At 39.6% G+C, this 20,642-nt stretch overlaps 1 protein-coding gene, 1 long non-coding RNA gene and 2 pseudogenes across 2 annotated transcripts; 2 read left to right on the top strand and 2 right to left on the bottom strand.

Annotated features, from left to right (window-relative positions):
- Nucleotides 1–3,441: 3,441 nt before the first annotated feature.
- Nucleotides 3,442–4,176, bottom strand: LOC139769929 (uncharacterized). The gene is made up of 3 exons (XR_011717647.1): nt 3,895–4,176; nt 3,646–3,748; nt 3,442–3,555 (listed from the first exon to the last, which is right to left on the bottom strand). It is a non-coding gene; the product is annotated as an uncharacterized lncRNA (long non-coding RNA).
- A 1,187-nt stretch (nt 4,177–5,363) lies between these two features.
- Nucleotides 5,364–6,458, top strand: LOC139769931 (uncharacterized; annotated as a pseudogene).
- A 7,261-nt stretch (nt 6,459–13,719) lies between these two features.
- Nucleotides 13,720–14,814, bottom strand: LOC139769930 (uncharacterized; annotated as a pseudogene).
- Nucleotides 14,815–16,003: 1,189 nt separating this feature from the next.
- On the top strand, nt 16,004–20,123 carry LOC139769928 (F-box/LRR-repeat protein 4-like). The gene is made up of 6 exons (XM_071701466.1): nt 16,004–16,285; nt 16,431–16,533; nt 16,624–17,069; nt 17,168–17,534; nt 17,621–17,963; nt 19,010–20,123. Exons 1-6 carry the CDS (start codon nt 16,049–16,051, stop codon nt 19,137–19,139), a joined length of 1,626 nt encoding a protein of 541 aa, XP_071557567.1. The 5' UTR covers nt 16,004–16,048; the 3' UTR covers nt 19,140–20,123.
- The last annotated feature ends 519 nt before the right edge of the window (nt 20,124–20,642 follow it).

The following is a 20,642-nucleotide window of genomic DNA, read 5'->3' as shown; positions in this document are numbered from 1 at the left end:
AGATGCATGGAGGCAAGTTATTATGTTATAAAACACAACAAATACCGTTGTTAGACACAAAGAAACTTATTTAATAAATTATATTATTGTTTAGAGGACACTAACAAAATTATATGAATATACTTTTTCTCAAGTTTATTATATAAATTATCAAGTCTCTCGTATTACTCGTAAATTATTAACAAGATGATAGTGTTAAAGCGGCTAATAAGTATCTATAGATGGACCACTAGTGGTCATATATAAGAACCGTCGATCTAATTCTTTTCAATTATTACTTCAGCTCCAAAGAATCTCTGCTTCCTCCTTCAACTCCGTGAGTCGATGGTACATATACATACACTGAATTATTGTAATAGAAAAAAAGAAAGAAAAAAAAACAGAAGACAACCAAAGAAGAACTAGCCGTTGATGTTTTGCGCAAAGTAGATTTATCGATTTAAGTATCCAGGAAATTAAGTATTCAAGGACAAATTAAAATATTAACTCGTGTCAAATGGCCGAAGATAGTATAGAATATGTGAAAGAATGGAATAAAATAACACGTGTTGCTTAAAAAATGCGCTTATTTATTTATAATTTCAATACGTACTATCCTCTATACACACACATACATATATATGTAAACTTATTTTTACATTAAAAACTATACAGTTTAGAACAAATTTATGACGATCTTATACTATAGTTCTATATCATACTTAAACTCTATATATTGATACTTTATAAAGAAAGAAAAAAAAATAGAAGACAGCCGAAGAACTAGCCGTTGATGTTTTGCACAAAGTATATTTAAGTCTCGATTTAAGTATTCCAGGACAACTTAAAATATTGATGTCATATAAAAACTCGTGTTAAATGGCCGAAGACAATATATAAAATGTAAATTAGAATTGACTTTACACTATATACCATATACTATACTTATATGTATACATGTATATACTATTTCTCCTACTTATCTAAAAAATATTAAATATAAATAGTTGTATAAACAGTATTTATATATATATATATACACATATAATAGTATATAGTGAAATCAAATCCAATAGTTACTCCCACTGTAGGATTTGTTCCCACCGATTTCGATTTTTTTTTATTGATTTCTTCCAACCGCTGACAAGAAGAAAATAATTTGAAAATGGTAGGCTTATTGACTAAACCTCTGCGTTCTCCATCGATTCTGCAACAAAAGCCATGTATATTATTATTTAGATGCTTAGCATCAAAAATTAAATTGAAATGATTTAATTAGGGTGAGGGAGGGGACTTTACTCTAATCACAGCTGTGTTGCAAGTCTGACAATTAGTCGGCGCGATAGTTATTATGATTGGAAAATATCTATTTAAATTAAAAAGAAAATAAAAATAATTTAACGCGAACATCTTGTTGCGGCTCTGCGATCTTTCGTTATATATATTGATTTCTAATCATTTGAGCTTATCACGATTATTATATTATTATTACAATTTTCCAATCACAAAGAGAGAAATAACATATAACATTTTATGATGCTTGCAAGAGATGTAAATATATACAAATTCGATAAAGAATATGATAATATATGATAATATAGGGTAAGTCGGGGAAAGATGCCAGTTAAGAATTATCATAGATATTATAGTTAAGATTTATTATAGAAATATGAACAAACCGATAGTCATAATGGTTTCGGAATTTTTGTAAAATGATACTTAAACTTTTATTACATACAGTGCTGAAAATAGCCACCCTAAAAGTTATCATTAAATGCTGTAATTTGATTATATGTTTATCCCAAAATGCAAAATTGGCATTTTACCCTAATGACGAGGAGAAGATGCTACCTCTAACTCTTCACCACACTGTCATAGAAGAAATGGCTATTCGGGTTATGAGACAGCCATTTCAACGTTTTTTCAAAATATGTTAAAAAGTCGATCCACTTTCAATGAAAAGAAATGATGAAAAATCTTAACAAAGATAAGAGTAAATATTATAAGAAGTCTACTCATCACTTGATTGAAAAAGTCTTTTTAGATTTTTCGACTTTAACACGATAAAATTGGAAAAGCTGCATGTTTCACTCACTGTATAATAATCTCACGTTAACAACTAGAAAACATTGCAATCTATCGAATAATAACGAAATATTATTTCAACAAAGTAGCATGTTCGACTTACTGGCATTTTCTCCCGCGACTTACCCTATATTTAATAGAAAATGTAGCGCACACTTACATCCACCAAATCTTAAGGTTTCGTAAATTTTTTAATTTTGTGAGGGCATCAATTCCTCGCGGTGTAACATGACCGCGGGATAAATTTAATTTTTCCACTTCTGGACACGAATTTTTTAATTCCATTAGAAAAGCCTCTAGACATTCTGGTCTAGACCACCAAAACATAGGGCCACCCAAATTTAAGTTACGTATCCCGTGATTCCTCTGCAGTATTTTGCAAAGAGTTTCAACTTCTATAACGTGAACTTTAGGTTTAAATCTTCCAAACAGTCTAGATTTCGAGATGCAAAATCCTTCGTTTAGGTGATCACAATCCATAAGAGCACTAGATCCAATACTAAAAAGAAAAAAAATTAGATATATGTATTAGTTATATATAATTTATTTGTAATCCTAACATTCATATTTAATTTATAAACTTACCTTTCAATTTTTTGCATACTTTTGAAATTTTTTCTGGACAGAGTCATCAACAAATGGGCAGTTACTTAATCGTAAATGCGTTAACGACTGCCACAATTATCAAGAAATTTTACGAAAGTTTCAACAGAAATGTCGCTTGATTTTAGATCCAATTGTTTCAAAAAATGACATCTGGATTCAAAGTAAGGTATAATACTATTATAAGTATTAATACGGGTCGATTTAATGGGTCGTAAATTTCTTAATTTTAAACATTCAAACAGAGCAGGGTCCCTTGTCAAGTTATTGAAGCATTTATTTACTCTGCCCATACGGCATAACGACGTCACATCTAAGTTTGTTAATATTTTCAGTAATATGTCCATCCTGCAAAAGATAAAATATAAAACTTTAATTCATGAAATTATAACATTATAATAAATATTACGAGAAATAGACTTCTTTTAATATTTTAAACTTACAGGAAGATAATCAAAATTGCCATACGATTGCTCCTTGGATTTGTCGGATACATTTTTATAATCAGATGTTAAGTTGTACATAATGTCCTGATGATAAGAACGTTCGCAGTTGTTGTCTAATAGATCAATTAATCTCTGTTGATTATTCGGAATAATCATTTTTTTTGTCCCAATTAATTGGACGGCATCTAGCTGTGTGCTGTAGTCCCATAAGCTGTTCATAAATTTTAATCTAATTATCTTGGTTCTAAAGTTGAAAGACTGTAACGGCGGTGAAAATATTCGCGATGTCGAAGGTACAATCTGACGCCGGCGCGTTTAGCGGTCCATAACTGAAACCACCGTCCATCAAAATCTTGCGCCCAAACTTCAGTTACGTAGCCAGGATTATAAACTTCATATATAGAGATTCTGAGTGGATATACAGCCTCCTCAAACTCGAGATCTTTAAAATAAAACAGTTAATTATGATCTTTTCACAAACGTATATCTTTTTTAACAATGTATTATTTATCAATTCAAATATGTTACGTACCAATATAGTTACAGTGCATAGTGCAATCATTTTGTGGTTCACTGGCTATATGAGTTTTTTTCTGCCATGAAGACGTTGATGAAACATCATAACCATTAGTTTGCTGTATTAAAAAGAAAAATGTATAAAAGTGGAGAATATCAAAATTTTGTAACATAAAGTTAGATTACGATTACTTTCTACAAAACAATAATGGATAATATCAGGAGATATATATATATATATATATATATATATATATATATATACCATGACAAACGCTGGTGGAAATTCTCCATAGTTTGGATACTTGTGAGGTGGTCCAATTATCGCATCTTCTGTATCCAGTATGCTTCCAGTGTTTGTACCGCCATACTCTACAGCAATGCAATTGCTCCTTTTCGCGAATTGGTAAAGGATCTCATAATTCTCTTCTTCCACTGCTTTGTTGACTTTATTTACGTAGGGATGTGTGCAATCAACATTAATCTCGTAATATCTCAACATCTCGTAATATAGTCGAGAATCTCGTCGAGAATAGGATGTTATATTCTGTTCCTGAAAAAAAAGATGAAAGATATGGGCTGCGTTCTGATATTTACTGCCAGTTCTGAAAATCTACATATATGTATAGTTTCCGTCATGTACACTATGTGTAATAATCTTTGAGCTTCTTTTAGCATATGTTAAAATGTCATATTATATAATATATATCATATATCTATATATTGTAATTATCCTACAAAGATTATATCTAATTATAAATCTATCTCCTTGCTTTCATGCTATAAATACTGATAATGATCAGAAATAATCAACAGAAATCATCAAAAATAGGTCATCAAAAATAAGTGACGAGCGGTGATCATCCCACGAATGACGAGGATTATATAGCCTCCTCTGGTTCCCGCTGAGAATACCAGTATTCTCTTGTTGCTCGAGACAGACGGTGCTCCTTACGAATGGGGAAGGATGACAATATCTCCATCCTTTGTGGCGGGAACCCAGAGGAGGCTATATAATCCTCGTCATTCGTGGGATGGTCACCGCTCGTCACTTAATATTACCATAGATTTTATGCTGAAGATGGTCCAAAAAGGGACCGCAACGTTCGAACATTAAATACAGAATAAATATATCTTTTGCATCGTGAACAGCGAATGGCTTTTAATTAGCCCGGTTTCCTTCCGATTGGATTTCGGCAACAGAGCCTTAACTCAACGATTGTATTTTAAGTTTCAAACTTTTTGTTAATTTTTTTTATTTTTAAATTGTTTAAACAATACTAATTATTTAAATAACAAAAAACCATGCTAAAACTGTTAACGGTAATCCTTTCTAACATAGAAAACATTTTGAGTTGTTTGATATACATGTGTGGCGATTATATCGTCATATAACCGCCGAAACAGCTCGAATCGAAAATAAGAGGTAGCGAAGTAAATAGGAAAAGACGTTAGATTGGGAAAACAGAAACATAGGTAACAATAAGCGGGAACGTACAGGCAAGACATAAACAATAATCAATAACATGAAATTGATTAAAGCATGACGAGCGACTCCTCGAAGGACATGAAGTCCAGAGAGGAGAGAACGACAGCGAGATTTCGGGGACAGAGAGGTAGACATTCGGCATCGTGACTCGCTAGCATACGGACGTATCCGCGGAATTGTACATACGCTGAAACTTGTGGGATTAAAGACTATATTAAGATACGAACTCGAATAGATTACTTGCATTCTCGACCTATCCCCAAAGTGGTGACCCCGACGTGATTGCGATTTGACATTTTTATTTTTTTTGACGAGCGAGTCCAGCCGAATCCGTATACACTATACATATAATTATTATAAGTAAATTCGCGTGTGGAGTGTAATGGTGAACACGCGCGATGGAGCCGAGACGGCAGCGGCGCAGCAAGCCGTAGATCAGCAGCCGAGACTTCCGTTGGCGCAGCAACAACCGTTGCAACCGAGGATGGCGGAGCAGCAACACGGCCTCCTGGTGCCCGGCCCCGAGGTGAGCCGAGTAGGCATGCGAATGCCCGAGTTTACGCCGGCGGATCCTGAGCTGTGGTTTAGTATCGTCGACAGCTATCGGCCCGCGATATACAATGGAAGTGCACGACATTATAATAAATCCGCCCGCGGAACGAGCGTATGAGACATTAAAAGCCGAATTGATTAAGCGACTTTGCTTGTCGCAGGAGCATAAGACTCGTAGGCTCCTCGAGCATGAAGAAATCGGCGATAGAAAGCCGTCGCAATTTTTGAGACACCTCCGTGGTCTCGCCGGAAACGTGGTCGGTGACAAAGTGTTGCGTACGGTTTGGCTCAGTCGTTTACCGGCATACATTCAGCCGCACTTAGTGACGCGTACCGCGGATACAAGTGAACAATTGGCCGATATCGCGGATGCGATTGTAGAGGCAACTCGGGCGCCGGCGTTCCAGCAGAGACGGCGAGGTCCACAGCGCTCACGGGCCAGAGCACAAACGACTGACTTGGCTTCGGCAGATGCGAAGTTAGAATTGCGATTTGCGCAACTACGACTGGCGATGCAGCAGGAGATGACGGAGCAGTTATCGGCGATTTGCAGATCTATTGAGGCAATTGGCGAGGTGCGATCTCGCGAGGATCGCGACGACGATCGACGTCGCTCGCGCCCGCGTTCGCGTTCGCGATCGCGCCCGCGTCCGCGGTCGTTTTCAAGAGATCGCGGGCACGAGTCAAACGGACTGTGCTATTACCATTGGCGATTCGGGCCAGACGCGACTAAATGCAGGCCGCCCTGCTCGGCGCAACGACAGGGAAACGCCGTGACCGGTCGTTAGTGGCGGCGAGCGATTCGGGATATCACACGCTTCGCCTTTTTGTGACAGACAATGTAACGAAGATGAATTTCTTGGTGGACACGGGCGCGAACCTCTGCGTGTATCCCCGGCGGATGATTCGCGGGCCACGACGGAGGTCGACCTACGAATTATCGGCAACTAACGGTACTACAATCTATACATACAGGACAGAGACATTAACTTTGAGTCTGGGACTGAGACGTGTGCTACCGTGGCGGTTTGTAATCGCGGATGTGTCGAGACCTATTATCGGTGCCGATTTCCTCGCGCATTACGGTCTTCTAGTGGATTTGCGAAACTCGCGTCTCGTGGATCAGGTGACGAACTTGACGGCGCTCGGGCGTTGCGTCCGCTGCGATGCACCCAGCGTGAAGACGGTCGCGGGAGAGACGCAGTACCTACCACAGGCTGCTGGAGCAGTATCCGGACATTACAAGGCCAGAAGGACGACCCAAGGAGACGAAGCATCTCACACGTCACCATATCGAGACGACGCCGGGACCACCCGTGGTATGCAAGCCGAGGAGGCTTGCGACGGATCGGTTGGCGGCCGCGAAGAGAGAGTTCCGGAGGATGGTAGAGTCGGAGTCGCGCGACCTTCTAAGAGTTGCTGGTCGGCGGCTTTGCACCTCGTGCCAAAGAGAGGAGAGGAATGGCGAGCCTGTGGAGATTATCGACCATTGAATGCGCGAACGAAGCCGGACTCTTACCCGGTGCGCCATATACAAGACTTCTCGCGGGAGCTGCGAGGGAAGAAGATTTTTACCATCATAGATCTTGTCCGGGCGTATCATCAGATCCCGGTAGCGGAGGAGGACATTCCAAAGACTGCGATTACCACGCCGTTCGGTATGTTTGAGTTCCCGTACATGTCATTCGGATTGCGCAATGCGGCGCAGACGTTCCAGCGCTTTATCGACGAGGTGCTGCGCGATTTTGACTTTTGTTACGCGTATCTCGACGACATCCTCGTCGCGTCGTCGTCCGAGGAGGAACACGAAAGACACTTGCGGGCGCTGTTCGAACGGTTGCGGGAATACGGGATCGTGATAAATTCGGCGAAGTGTGTATTCGGTCGGCCGGAGGTAGAGTTCCTCGGGTATCTGGTGTCCGGTGAGGGAACGCGACCGCTGCCGGAGCGAGTTAGAGCGATCCAGAAATACGGGTTGCCGAAAACGGCCAAGGATCTGCGGAGATATCTCGGCATGATTAACTTTTACCGACGGTTTATACCGAAAGCCGCCGAGACCTTGGCGCCGTTGAACGACCTTCTCCACGGTAACGTTAGGGGAAAGGCGGCGATAGAGTGGACACTGCAAGCTCGACGGGCATTCGAGGCGTCCAAGGAGGGCTTGGCGCAGGCTACCCTCCTGGCGCATCCGAAAATCAACGCGGAGCTCGCGCTGTTTACCGACGCGTCCGATCATAGCGTCGGAGCGGCGATACAGCAGCGGGACAAGGACGGCTGGGATCCTTTAGCTTTCTTTTTAAAAAAACTAAGCTCGACAGAGACAAAGTACAGTGCGTTCGACAGGGAGCTGTTGGCCATATACCTCGCGATACGGTATTTCCGGTACATGCTGGAGGCGCGCATATTTACTGTGTATACTGACCATAAACCTTTGATTTTCGCATTTCGACAGAGACCCGAGAAGAGCACGTCACGCCAGTTTCGTCACTTAGATTTTATCGGGCAATTTACCACGGACATTAGACATGTGTCGGGAGAGGATAATGTCGTGGCAGACGCATTTTCCAGGGTGGAAGAACTCAGCTCACCCATGGATTATTTATTTAATGTATCTTTTATCTCATTGTTTGATATAGGTTATAGCGGTCTAACATAAGTTACACAAAAGATCACACAGTGAATAAAAAGAATTAATTATCTACCGGAAATTTAACTCGAAACTGAATCAAAAAATTAATCAGTAAATTAATTTCTATCGATTTTCATACTACTTACTGTTTAACAGCAAGGCAGTTTTGATTTTGTCCGTATAGAATGAAAAAATCATGAAAGAAAAGAAATGTTGGAACACGTGGTTAGCACATACTATTGCATACTATTTCTATAGGTCCACACAGTACTGTTATTTCGTGGACGTCGGGACCCCCCACCATCTGGCACGGACGCGTGCACACAGCAGCGAACAGCCGTGTACGTGTGCGGCGACTGTGTGCTCGGCGTTCGGCTGTGACCGGACATGGGTCTGTGTGTTGAATAATTTTCTTAAAATGTACTCACTCGTACGTATAACGGTCGCCACTTCGTTTTAACTACGATTACGAAGAACGCTGATAGGCCCGGTTGACTTCCGGGAATACTTCCTCTCGATCCTCAGCTTCGTCGCACTTCCGCTGCGATAATGCGTTGTTCGTGTGAAAATCGATATATTTCCGAAAAATGTTCACTTCCGCATGTTAATAAGCTTGTAATTAAGCCTGCGGATAACGGTCGCGGCCGGATACTTTCCCTACTCGTCGGATGTCGAACGATTATTCACGGATCACTCAGATACGCGACGTGGACCCGATGACGGTTCGGCAGGAAAAGACCATCTAATTTCGATAATATATTATTAATCTTGTCGTACGGATCGCGGTCGTAGCCGGGAACGATTCCTCTTTGCCCGATGTAAAACACAATACACGATTCCGAGAGATTCCGAAAACGATGTGCACACGGCAAAGGTTCACGAGGAAAAGACCTCGCTTCCCTCCAAAACATCTCCCACCTCGGGCCCAGAGTTGCCATTTCCTGAGCCTGGTAGCATTCGGTCGCATGTAGAGGGGATGGAGTGGGGATGGCTCTCGTGAGTCACGTGACGGCCCGTGACGCACACAAGCCACGTACCGTGTACGTGTGCGCTCGTGGCTTCGGCCAACGTCGTGCGATTCGTGCGAATAGATCGAGACAGACATATGACTGTCTGTCTCTTTCTTTCCTTCGTGCCGCTCGAGCGCGGCGCTGACGATACGTTCAATAAAGAAAGAGTTAACGAAATCCACATTATAAGTAATTTGTTTTGAACAGTAAAAATATTTAGATATACATATTCTTTGTACATAATATATTTTTTATATACAGTATATAATAAAATTATAAAAATCCTAAAACAAAAAATAATGAAATGCCACTCTTGGCCAACGTGTACGTTTTGTTTAATGCCATATTAAATATATTTTAAAAACATTTTTTAATAAAAATTTTGAAAACATTTCTTAATAAAAATGAAGTAATAATTTTTTAATAAGTAGAATAACTTTTTTTAAAATTAAGATCGATATTTATATCTCGTATTTATATTACATGTACAACGTACATGTTGTTGCTCGACGGAAACCGCGAGAAGGTGGTGGTCTCTTCCGTCATGAAGTTTAAACAATTGTTATTAATTAATAAAAAATTTAATTAGAAAATTTTATAATTGTAACGCACACAAATTATTGCACACAAATATATTATAAGTAAGCCAGTTTTTAATTACGGATGGCTGGATATTGAGATTTTTAAATTATGGTTGCGTGCGGTTCCGCGTGACGAAAGTGCATGTTATTGTGCAATATGCGGCAATTTGCAATAACTTTCTTTTTTTTTTAATTTAACTTTTTATCTTATATTAGGAGAGCTCAGTGAATAGGAAGTATAAACAATTGTTTGTTTAATATATTGTATTATATTGTAATATGTTGTATTGTATTGTATATATTGTATTAATATTATGTTTGAATATATTTGTGTGCAATAATTTGTGTGCGTTACAATTATAAATTTTCTAATTAAATTTTTTATTAATTAATAACAATTGTTTAAACTTCATGACGGAAGAGACCACCACCTTCTCGCGGTTTCCGTCGAGCAACAACATGTACGTTGTACATGTAATATAAATACGAGATATAAATATCGATCTTAATTTTAAAAAAAGTTATTCTACTTATTAAAAAATTATTACTTCATTTTTATTAAGAAATGTTTTCAAAATTTTTATTAAAAAATGTTTTAAAATATATTTAATATGGCATTAAACAAAACGTACACGTTGGCCAAGAGTGGCATTTCATTATTTTTTGTTTTAGGATTTTTATAATTTTATTATATACTGTATATAAAAAATATATTATGTACAAAGAATATGTATATCTAAATATTTTTACTGTTCAAAACAAATTACTTATAATGTGGATTTCGTTAACTCTTTCTTTATTGAACGTATCGTCAGCGCCGCGCTCGAGCGGCACGAAGGAAAGAAAGAGACAGACAGTCATATGTCTGTCTCGATCTATTCGCACGAATCGCACGACGTTGGCCGAAGCCACGAGCGCACACGTACACGGTACGTGGCTTGTGTGCGTCACGACAAATTACTTATAATGTGGCCGTCACGTGACTCACGAGAGCCATCCCCACTCCATCCCCTCTACATGCGACCGAATGCTACCAGGCTCAGGAAATGGCAACTCTGGGCCCGAGGTGGGAGATGTTTTGGAGGGAAGCGAGGTCTTTTCCTCGTGAACCTTTGCCGTGTGCACATCGTTTTCGGAATCTCTCGGAATCGTGTATTGTGTTTTACATCGGGCAAAGAGGAATCGTTCCCGGCTACGACCGCGATCCGTACGACAAGATTAATAATATATTATCGAAATTAGATGGTCTTTTCCTGCCGAACCGTCATCGGGTCCACGTCGCGTATCTGAGTGATCCGTGAATAATCGTTCGACATCCGACGAGTAGGGAAAGTATCCGGCCGCGACCGTTATCCGCAGGCTTAATTACAAGCTTATTAACATGCGGAAGTGAACATTTTTCGGAAATATATCGATTTTCACACGAACAACGCATTATCGCAGCGGAAGTGCGACGAAGCTGAGGATCGAGAGGAAGTATTCCCGGAAGTCAACCGGGCCTATCAGCGTTCTTCGTAATCGTAGTTAAAACGAAGTGGCGACCGTTTATACGTACGAGTGAGTACATTTTAAGAAAATTATTCAACGCACAGACCCATGTCCGGTCACAGCCGAACGCCGAGCACACAGTCGCCGCACACGTACACGGCTGTTCGCTGCTGTGTGCACGCGTCCGTGCCAGATGGTGGGGGGTCCCGACGTCCACGAAATAACAGTACTGTGTGGACCTATAGAAATAGTATGCAATAGTATGTGCTAACCACGTGTTCCAACATTTCTTTTCTTTCATGATTTTTTCATTCTATACGGACAAAATCAAAACTGCCTTGCTGTTAAACAGTAAGTAGTATGAAAATCGATAGAAATTAATTTTACTGATTAATTTTTTGATTCAGTTTCGAGTTAAATTTCCGGTAGATAATTAATTCTTTTTATTCACTGTGTGATCTTTTGTGTAACTTATTGTTAGACCGCTATAACCTATATCAAACAATGAGATAAAAGATACATTAAATAAATAATCCATGGGTGAGCTGAGTTCTTCCACCCTGGAAAATGCGTCTGCCACGACATTATCCTCTCCCGACACATGTCTAATGTCCGTGGTAAATTGCCCGATAAAATCTAAGTGACGAAACTGGCGTGACGTGCTCTTCTCGGGTCTCTGTCGAAATGCGAAAATCAAAGGTTTATGGTCAGTATACACAGTAAATATGCGCGCCTCCAGCATGTACCGGAAATACCGTATCGCGAGGTATATGGCCAACAGCTCCCTGTCGAACGCACTGTACTTTGTCTCTGTCGAGCTTAGTTTTTTTAAAAAGAAAGCTAAAGGATCCCAGCCGTCCTTGTCCCGCTGCTGTATCGCCGCTCCGACGCTATGATCGGACGCGTCGGTAAACAGCGCGAGCTCCGCGTTGATTTTCGGATGCGCCAGGAGGGTAGCCTGCGCCAAGCCCTCCTTGGACGCCTCGAATGCCCGTCGAGCTTGCAGTGTCCACTCTATCGCCGCCTTTCCCCTAACGTTACCGTGGAGAAGGTCGTTCAACGGCGCCAAGGTCTCGGCGGCTTTCGGTATAAACCGTCGGTAAAAGTTAATCATGCCGAGATATCTCCGCAGATCCTTGGCCGTTTTCGGCAACCCGTATTTCTGGATCGCTCTAACTCGCTCCGGCAGCGGTCGCGTTCCCTCACCGGACACCAGATACCCGAGGAACTCTACCTCCGGCCGACCGAATACACACTTCGCCGAATTTATCACGATCCCGTATTCCCGCAACCGTTCGAACAGCGCCCGCAAGTGTCTTTCGTGTTTCCTCCTCGGACGACGACGCGACGAGGATGTCGTCGAGATACGCGTAACAAAAGTCAAAATCGCGCAGCACCTCGTCGATAAAGCGCTGGAACGTCTGCGCCGCATTGCGCAATCCGAATGACATGTACGGGAACTCAAACATACCGAACGGCGTGGTAATCGCAGTCTTTGGAATGTCCTCCTCCGCTACCGGGATCTGATGATACGCCCGGACAAGATCTATGATGGTAAAAATCTTCTTCCCTCGCAGCTCCCGCGAGAAGTCTTGTATATGGCGCACCGGGTAAGAGTCCGGCTTCGTTCGCGCATTCAATGGTCGATAATCTCCACAGGCTCGCCATTCCTCTCCTCTCTTTGGCACGAGGTGCAAAGCCGCCGACCAGCAACTCTTAGAAGGTCGCGCGACTCCGACTCTACCATCCTCCGGAACTCTCTCTTCGCGGCCGCCAACCGATCCGTCGCAAGCCTCCTCGGCTTGCATACCACGGGTGGTCCCGGCGTCGTCTCGATATGGTGACGTGTGAGATGCTTCGTCTCCTTGGGTCGTCCTTCTGGCCTTGTAATGTCCGGATACTGCTCCAGCAGCCTGTGGTAGGTACTGCGTCTCTCCCGCGACCGTCTTCACGCTGGGTGCATCGCAGCGGACGCAACGCCCGAGCGCCGTCAAGTTCGTCACCTGATCCACGAGACGCGAGTTTCGCAAATCCACTAGAAGACCGTAATGCGCGAGGAAATCGGCACCGATAATAGGTCTCGACACATCCGCGATTACAAACCGCCACGGTAGCACACGTCTCAGTCCCAGACTCAAAGTTAATGTCTCTGTCCTGTATGTATAGATTGTAGTACCGTTAGTTGCCGATAATTCGTAGGTCGACCTCCGTCGTGGCCCGCGAATCATCCGCCGGGGATACACGCAGAGGTTCGCGCCCGTGTCCACCAAGAAATTCATCTTCGTTACATTGTCTGTCACAAAAAGGCGAAGCGTGTGATATCCCGAATCGCTCGCCGCCACTAACGACCGGTCACGGCGTTTCCCTGTCGTTGCGCCGAGCAGGGCGGCCTGCATTTAGTCGCGTCTGGCCCGAATCGCCAATGGTAATAGCACAGTCCGTTTGACTCGTGCCCGCGATCTCTTGAAAACGACCGCGGACGCGGGCGCGATCGCGAACGCGAACGCGGGCGCGAGCGACGTCGATCGTCGTCGCGATCCTCGCGAGATCGCACCTCGCCAATTGCCTCAATAGATCTGCAAATCGCCGATAACTGCTCCGTCATCTCCTGCTGCATCGCCAGTCGTAGTTGCGCAAATCGCAATTCTAACTTCGCATCTGCCGAAGCCAAGTCAGTCGTTTGTGCTCTGGCCCGTGAGCGCTGTGGACCTCGCCGTCTCTGCTGGAACGCCGGCGCCCGAGTTGCCTCTACAATCGCATCCGCGATATCGGCCAATTGTTCACTTGTATCCGCGGTACGCGTCACTAAGTGCGGCTGAATGTATGCCGGTAAACGACTGAGCCAAACCGTACGCAACACTTTGTCACCGACCACGTTTCCGGCGAGACCACGGAGGTGTCTCAAAAATTGCGACGGCTTTCTATCGCCGATTTCTTCATGCTCGAGGAGCCTACGAGTCTTATGCTCCTGCGACAAGCAAAGTCGCTTAATCAATTCGGCTTTTAATGTCTCATACGCTCGTTCCGCGGGCGGATTTATTATAATGTCGTGCACTTCCATTGTATATCGCGGGCCGATAGCTGTCGACGATACTAAACCACAGCTCAGGATCCGCCGGCGTAAACTCGGGCATTCGCATGCCTACTCGGCTCACCTCGGGGCCGGGCACCAGGAGGCCGTGTTGCTGCTCCGCCATCCTCGGTTGCAACGGTTGTTGCTGCGCCAACGGAAGTCTCGGCTGCTGATCTACGGCTTGCTGCGCCGCTGCCGTCTCGGCTCCATCGCGCGTGTTCACCATTACACTCCACACGCGAATTTACTTATAATAATTATATGTATAGTGTATACGGATTCGGCTGGACTCGCTCGTCAAAAAAAATAAAAATGTCAAATCGCAATCACGTCGGGGTCACCACTTTGGGGATAGGTCGAGAATGCAAGTAATCTATTCGAGTTCGTATCTTAATATAGTCTTTAATCCCACAAGTTTCAGCGTATGTACAATTCCGCGGATACGTCCGTATGCTAGCGAGTCACGATGCCGAATGTCTACCTCTCTGTCCCCGAAATCTCGCTGTCGTTCTCTCCTCTCTGGACTTCATGTCCTTCGAGGAGTCGCTCGTCATGCTTTAATCAATTTCATGTTATTGATTATTGTTTATGTCTTGCCTGTACGTTCCCGCTTATTGTTACCTATGTTTCTGTTTTCCCAATCTAACGTCTTTTCCTATTTACTTCGCTACCTCTTATTTTCGATTCGAGCTGTTTCGGCGGTTATATGACGATATAATCGCCACACATGTATATCAAACAACTCAAAATGTTTTCTATGTTAGAAAGGATTACCGTTAACAGTTTTAGCATGGTTTTTTGTTATTTAAATAATTAGTATTGTTTAAACAATTTAAAAATAAAAAAAATTAACAAAAAGTTTTGAAACTTAAAATACAATCGTTGAGTTAAGGCTCTGTTGCCGAAATCCAATCGGAAGGAAACCGGGCTAATTAAAAGCCATTCGCTGTTCACGATGCAAAAGATATATTTATTCTGTATTTAATGTTCGAACGTTGCGGTCCCTTTTTGGACCATCTTCAGCATAAAATCTATGGTAATATTAAGTGACGAGCGGTGACCATCCCACGAATGACGAGGATTATATAGCCTCCTCTGGGTTCCCGCCACAAAGGATGGAGATATTGTCATCCTTCCCCATTCGTAAGGAGCACCGTCTGTCTCGAGCAACAAGAGAATACTGGTATTCTCAGCGGGAACCCAGAGGAGGCTATATAATCCTCGTCATTCGTGGGATGATCACCGCTCGTCACTTATTTTTGATGACCTATTTTTGATGATTTCTGTTGATTATTTCTGATCATTATCAGTATTTATAGCATGAAAGCAAGGAGATAGATTTATAATTAGATATAATCTTTGTAGGATAATTACAATATATAGATATATGATATATATTATATAATATGACATTTTAACATATGCTAAAAGAAGCTCAAAGATTATTACACATAGTGTACATGACGGAAACTATACATATATGTAGATTTTCAGAACTGGCAGTAAATATCAGAACGCAGCCCATATCTTTCATCTTTTTTTTCAGGAACAGAATATAACATCCTATTCTCGACGAGATTCTCGACTATATTACGAGATGTTGAGATATTACGAGATTAATGTTGATTGCACACATCCCTACGTAAATAAAGTCAACAAAGCAGTGGAAGAAGAGAATTATGAGATCCTTTACCAATTCGCGAAAAGGAGCAATTGCATTGCTGTAGAGTATGGCGGTACAAACACTGGAAGCATACTGGATACAGAAGATGCGATAATTGGACCACCTCACAAGTATCCAAACTATGGAGAATTTCCACCAGCGTTTGTCATGGTATATATATATATATATATATATATATATATATATATCTCCTGATATTATCCATTATTGTTTTGTAGAAAGTAATCGTAATCTAACTTTATGTTACAAAATTTTGATATTCTCCACTTTTTATACATTTTTCTTTTTAATACAGCAAACTAATGGTTATGATGTTTCATCAACGTCTTCATGGCAGAAAAAAACTCATATAGCCAGTGAACCACAAAATGATTGCACTATGCACTGTAACTATATTGGTACGTAACATATTTGAATTGATAAATAATACATTGTTAAAAAAGATATACGTTTGTGAAAAGATCATAATTAACTGTTTTATTTTAAAGATCTCGAGTTTGAGGAGGCTGTATATCCACTCAGAATCTCTATATATGAAGTTTATAATCCTGGCTACGTAACTGAAGTTTGGGCGCAAGATTTTGATGGACGGTGGTTTCAGTTATGGACCGCTAAACCGCGCCGGCGTCAGATTGTACCTTCGACATCGCGAATATTTTCACCGCCGTTACAGTCTTTCAACTTTAGAACCAAGATAATTAGATTAAAATTTATGAACAGCTTATGGGACTACAGCACACAGCTAGATGCCGTCCAATTAATTGGGACAAAAAAAATGATTATTCCGAATAATCAACAGAGATTAATTGATCTATTAGACAACAACTGCGAACGTTCTTATCATCAGGACATTATGTACAACTTAACATCTGATTATAAAAATGTATCCGACAAATCCAAGGAGCAATCGTATGGCAATTTTGATTATCTTCCTGTAAGTTTAAAATATTAAAAGAAGTCTATTTCTCGTAATAATATTTATTATAATGTTATAATTTCATGAATTAAAGTTTTATATTTTATCTTTTGCAGGATGACATATTACTGAAAATATTAACAAACTTAGATGTGACGTCGTTATGCCGTATGGGCAGAGTAAATAAATGCTTCAATAACTTGACAAGGGACCCTGCTCTGTTTGAATGTTTAAAATTAAGAAATTTACGACCCATTAAATCGACCCGTATTAATACTTATAATAGTATTATACCTTACTTTGAATCCAGATGTCATTTTTTGAAACAATTGGATCTAAAATCAAGCGACATTTCTGTTGAAACTTTCGTAAAATTTCTTGATAATTGTGGCAGTCGTTTAACGCATTTACGATTAAGTAACTGCCCATTTGTTGATGACTCTGTCCTAGAAAAAATTTCAAAAGTATGCAAAAAATTGAAAGGTAAGTTTATAAATTAAATATGAATGTTAGGATTACAAATAAATTATATATAACTAATACATATATATATTTTTTTTTCTTTTTAGTATTGGATCTTAGTGCTCTTATGGATTGTGATCACCTAAACGAAGGATTTTTGCATCTCGAAAATCTAGACTGTTTGGAAGATTTAAACCTAAAGTTCACGTTTATAGAAGTTGAAACTCTTTGCAAAATACTGCAGAGGAATCACGGGATACGTAACTTAAATTTGGGTGGCCCTATGTTTTGGTGGTCTAGACCAGAATGTCTAGAGGCTATTCTAATGGAATTAAAAAATTCGTGTCCAGAAGTGGAAAAATTAAATTTATCCCGCGGTCCTGTTACACCGCGAGGAATTGATGCCCTCACAAAATTAAAAAATTTACGAAACCTTAAGATTTGGTGGATGTAAGTGTGTGCTACATTTTCTATTAAAATATAGGGTAAGTCGCGGGAGAAAATGCCAGTAAGTCGAACATGCTACTTTGTTGAAATAATATTTCGTTTATTATTCGATAGATTGCAATGTTTTCTAGTTGTTAACGTGAGATTATTTATACAGTGAGTGAAACATGCAAGCTTTTCCAATTTTATCGTGTTAAATCGGAAAAATCTAAAAAGACTTTTTCAAATCAAGTGATGAGTAGACTTCTTATAATATTTTACTCTTATCTTTGTTAAGATTTTTTATCATTTCTTTTCATTGAAAGTGGATCGACTCATTTAACATATTTTGAAACCACGTGAAATGGCTGTCTCATAACCCGAATAGCCATTTCTTCTATGACAGTGTGTGAAGAGTTAGAGGTAGCATCTTCTCCTCGTCATTAGGATAAAATGCCAATTTTGCATTTTGGGATAAACATATAATCAAATTACAGCATTTTAATGATAACTTAGGGTGGCTATTTTCAGCACTGTTATGTAATAAAAGTTTAAGTATCATTTTACAAAAATTCCGAAACCATTATGACTATCGGTTTGTTCATATTTCTATAATAAATCTTAACTGTAATATCTATGATAATTCTTAACTGGCATCTTTCCCGGACTTACCCTATATTATCATATATTATCATATTCTTTATCGAAATTTGTATATATTTACATCTCTTGCAAGCATCATAAAATGTTATATGTTATTTCTCTCTTTGTGATTGAAAAATTGTAATAATAATATAATAATCGTGATAAGCTCAAATGATTAGAAATCAAATATATATAACGAAAGATCGCAGAGCCGCAACAAGATGTTCGCGTTAAATTATTTTTAATTTTCTTTTTAATTTAAATAGATATTTTCCAATCATAATAACTATCGCGCCGACTAATTGTCAGACTTGCAACACAGCTGTGATTAGAGTAAAGTCCCCTCCCTCACCCTAATTAAATCATTTCAATTTAATTTTTGATGCTAAGCATCTAAATAATAATATACATGGCTTTTGTTGCAGAATCGATGGAGAACGCAGAGGTTTAGTCAATAAGCCTACCATTTTCAAATTATTTTCTTCTTGTCAGCGGTTGGAAGAAATCAATAAAAAAAATCGAAATCGGTGGGAACAAATCCTACAGTGGGAGTAACTACTGGATTTGATTTCACTATATACTATTATATGTGTATATATATAGATATAAATACTGTTTATACAACTATTTATATTTAATATTTTTTAGATAAGTAGGAGAAATAGTATATACATGTATACATATAAGTATAGTATATGGTATATAGTGTAAAGTCAATTCTAATTTACATTTTATATATTGTCTTCGGCCATTTAACACGAGTTTTTATGACATCAATATTTTAAGTTGTCCTGGAATACTTAAATCGAGACTTAAATATACTTTGTGCAAAACATCAACGGCTAGTTCTTCAGCTGTCTTTTATTTTTTTTTCTTTCTTTATAAAGTATCAATATATAGAGTTTAAGTATGATATAGAACTATAGTATAAGATCGTCATAAATTTGTTCTAAACTGTATAGTTTTTAATGTAAAAATAAGTTTACATATATATGTATGTGTGTGTATAGAGGATAGTACGTATTGAAATTATAAATAAATAAGCGCATTTTTTAAGCAACACGTGTTATTTTATTCAATTCTAATTCACATATTCTATACTATCTTCGGCCATTTGACACGAGTTCTTATACGACATTAATATTTTAATTTGTCCTGGAATACTTAATTCGAGACTTAAATATACTTTGCGCAAAACATCAACGGCTAGTTCTTTGGTTGTCTTCTGTTTTTTCTTTCTTTTTTTTCTATTACAATAATTCAGTGTATGTATATGTACCATCGACTCACGGAGTTGAAGGAGGAAGCAGAGATTCTTTGGAGGTGAAGTAATAATTGAAAAGGAAATTAGATCGACGGTTCTTATATTTGGATCACTAGTGGTCCATCTATAGATACTTATTAGCTGCTTTAACAATATCATCTGCTTTAATAATTTACGAGTAATACGAGAGACTTGATAATTTATAAATAAACTTGAGAAAAAGTATACACATATAATTTTGTTAGTGTCTTCTAAACAATATTAATAATTTATTAAATAAGTTTCTTTGTGTCTAACAACGGTATTTGTTTGTTTTATAACATAAAAATAACTTGCCTCCATGCATCTAGTTTTGATAGTTTCCGAGATATCGGCCTGGACATAATAAGTCGAACACGCTATATAGCTAGAAATTGTGCTGTAAACAATCTCGCCGATTAAATTAATCGGAATTTAATCGAAATCGCCTTTCAGCTTCGAAAATTATCGACAGCAAAAATCTAGTATATATATAAATCGCGTAAAAGAGTCACGGTCGGTCTCGCTCCGCGTGTACTTGGCGCGAGACACTACCGTGTCTCTTGATAAATTTTTACAACAAACTTCACAGAAAGCTGTTTAGAACACTGTGGCTAGAAAAAGTATCACATAAGATCTATTCGTAAACAAATTCTTGAAAGAGACATGTGGTTGCGAAAAAAATACCAAGAATTTATCTTATGATGTTATTAAATGTAGTTTTTGCAATATTTCGTCGAACAACTATTCCAAGCGAAAATATGTCATCATTGCCC

The sequence above is a fragment of the Temnothorax nylanderi genome, unplaced genomic scaffold, assembly GCF_030848795.1.
Source record: "Temnothorax nylanderi isolate EJ_2023f unplaced genomic scaffold, tnyl_v1.0 TNYL_tig0026_pilon, whole genome shotgun sequence".
NCBI lineage: Eukaryota > Metazoa > Arthropoda > Insecta > Hymenoptera > Formicidae > Temnothorax > Temnothorax nylanderi.
The sequence above is the reverse complement of the archived record's forward strand: the minus strand, read 5'-3'. Positions and strand labels throughout refer to the sequence as shown.

What these genes read in the sequence shown, in the direction of transcription:
- LOC139769928 (XM_071701466.1), top strand. Translation starts at nt 16,049, where the DNA reads ATGTTGAGATATTACGAGATTAATGTTGATTGCACACATCCCTACGTA. An exon ending in TTCCACCAGCGTTTGTCATG is followed by an intron (nt 16,286 to 16,430) that starts GTATATATATAT and finishes TTTTTAATACAG; the next exon opens with CAAACTAATGGTTATGATGT. An exon ending in AGTATGCAAAAAATTGAAAG is followed by an intron (nt 17,535 to 17,620) that starts GTAAGTTTATAA and finishes TTTTCTTTTTAG; the next exon opens with TATTGGATCTTAGTGCTCTT.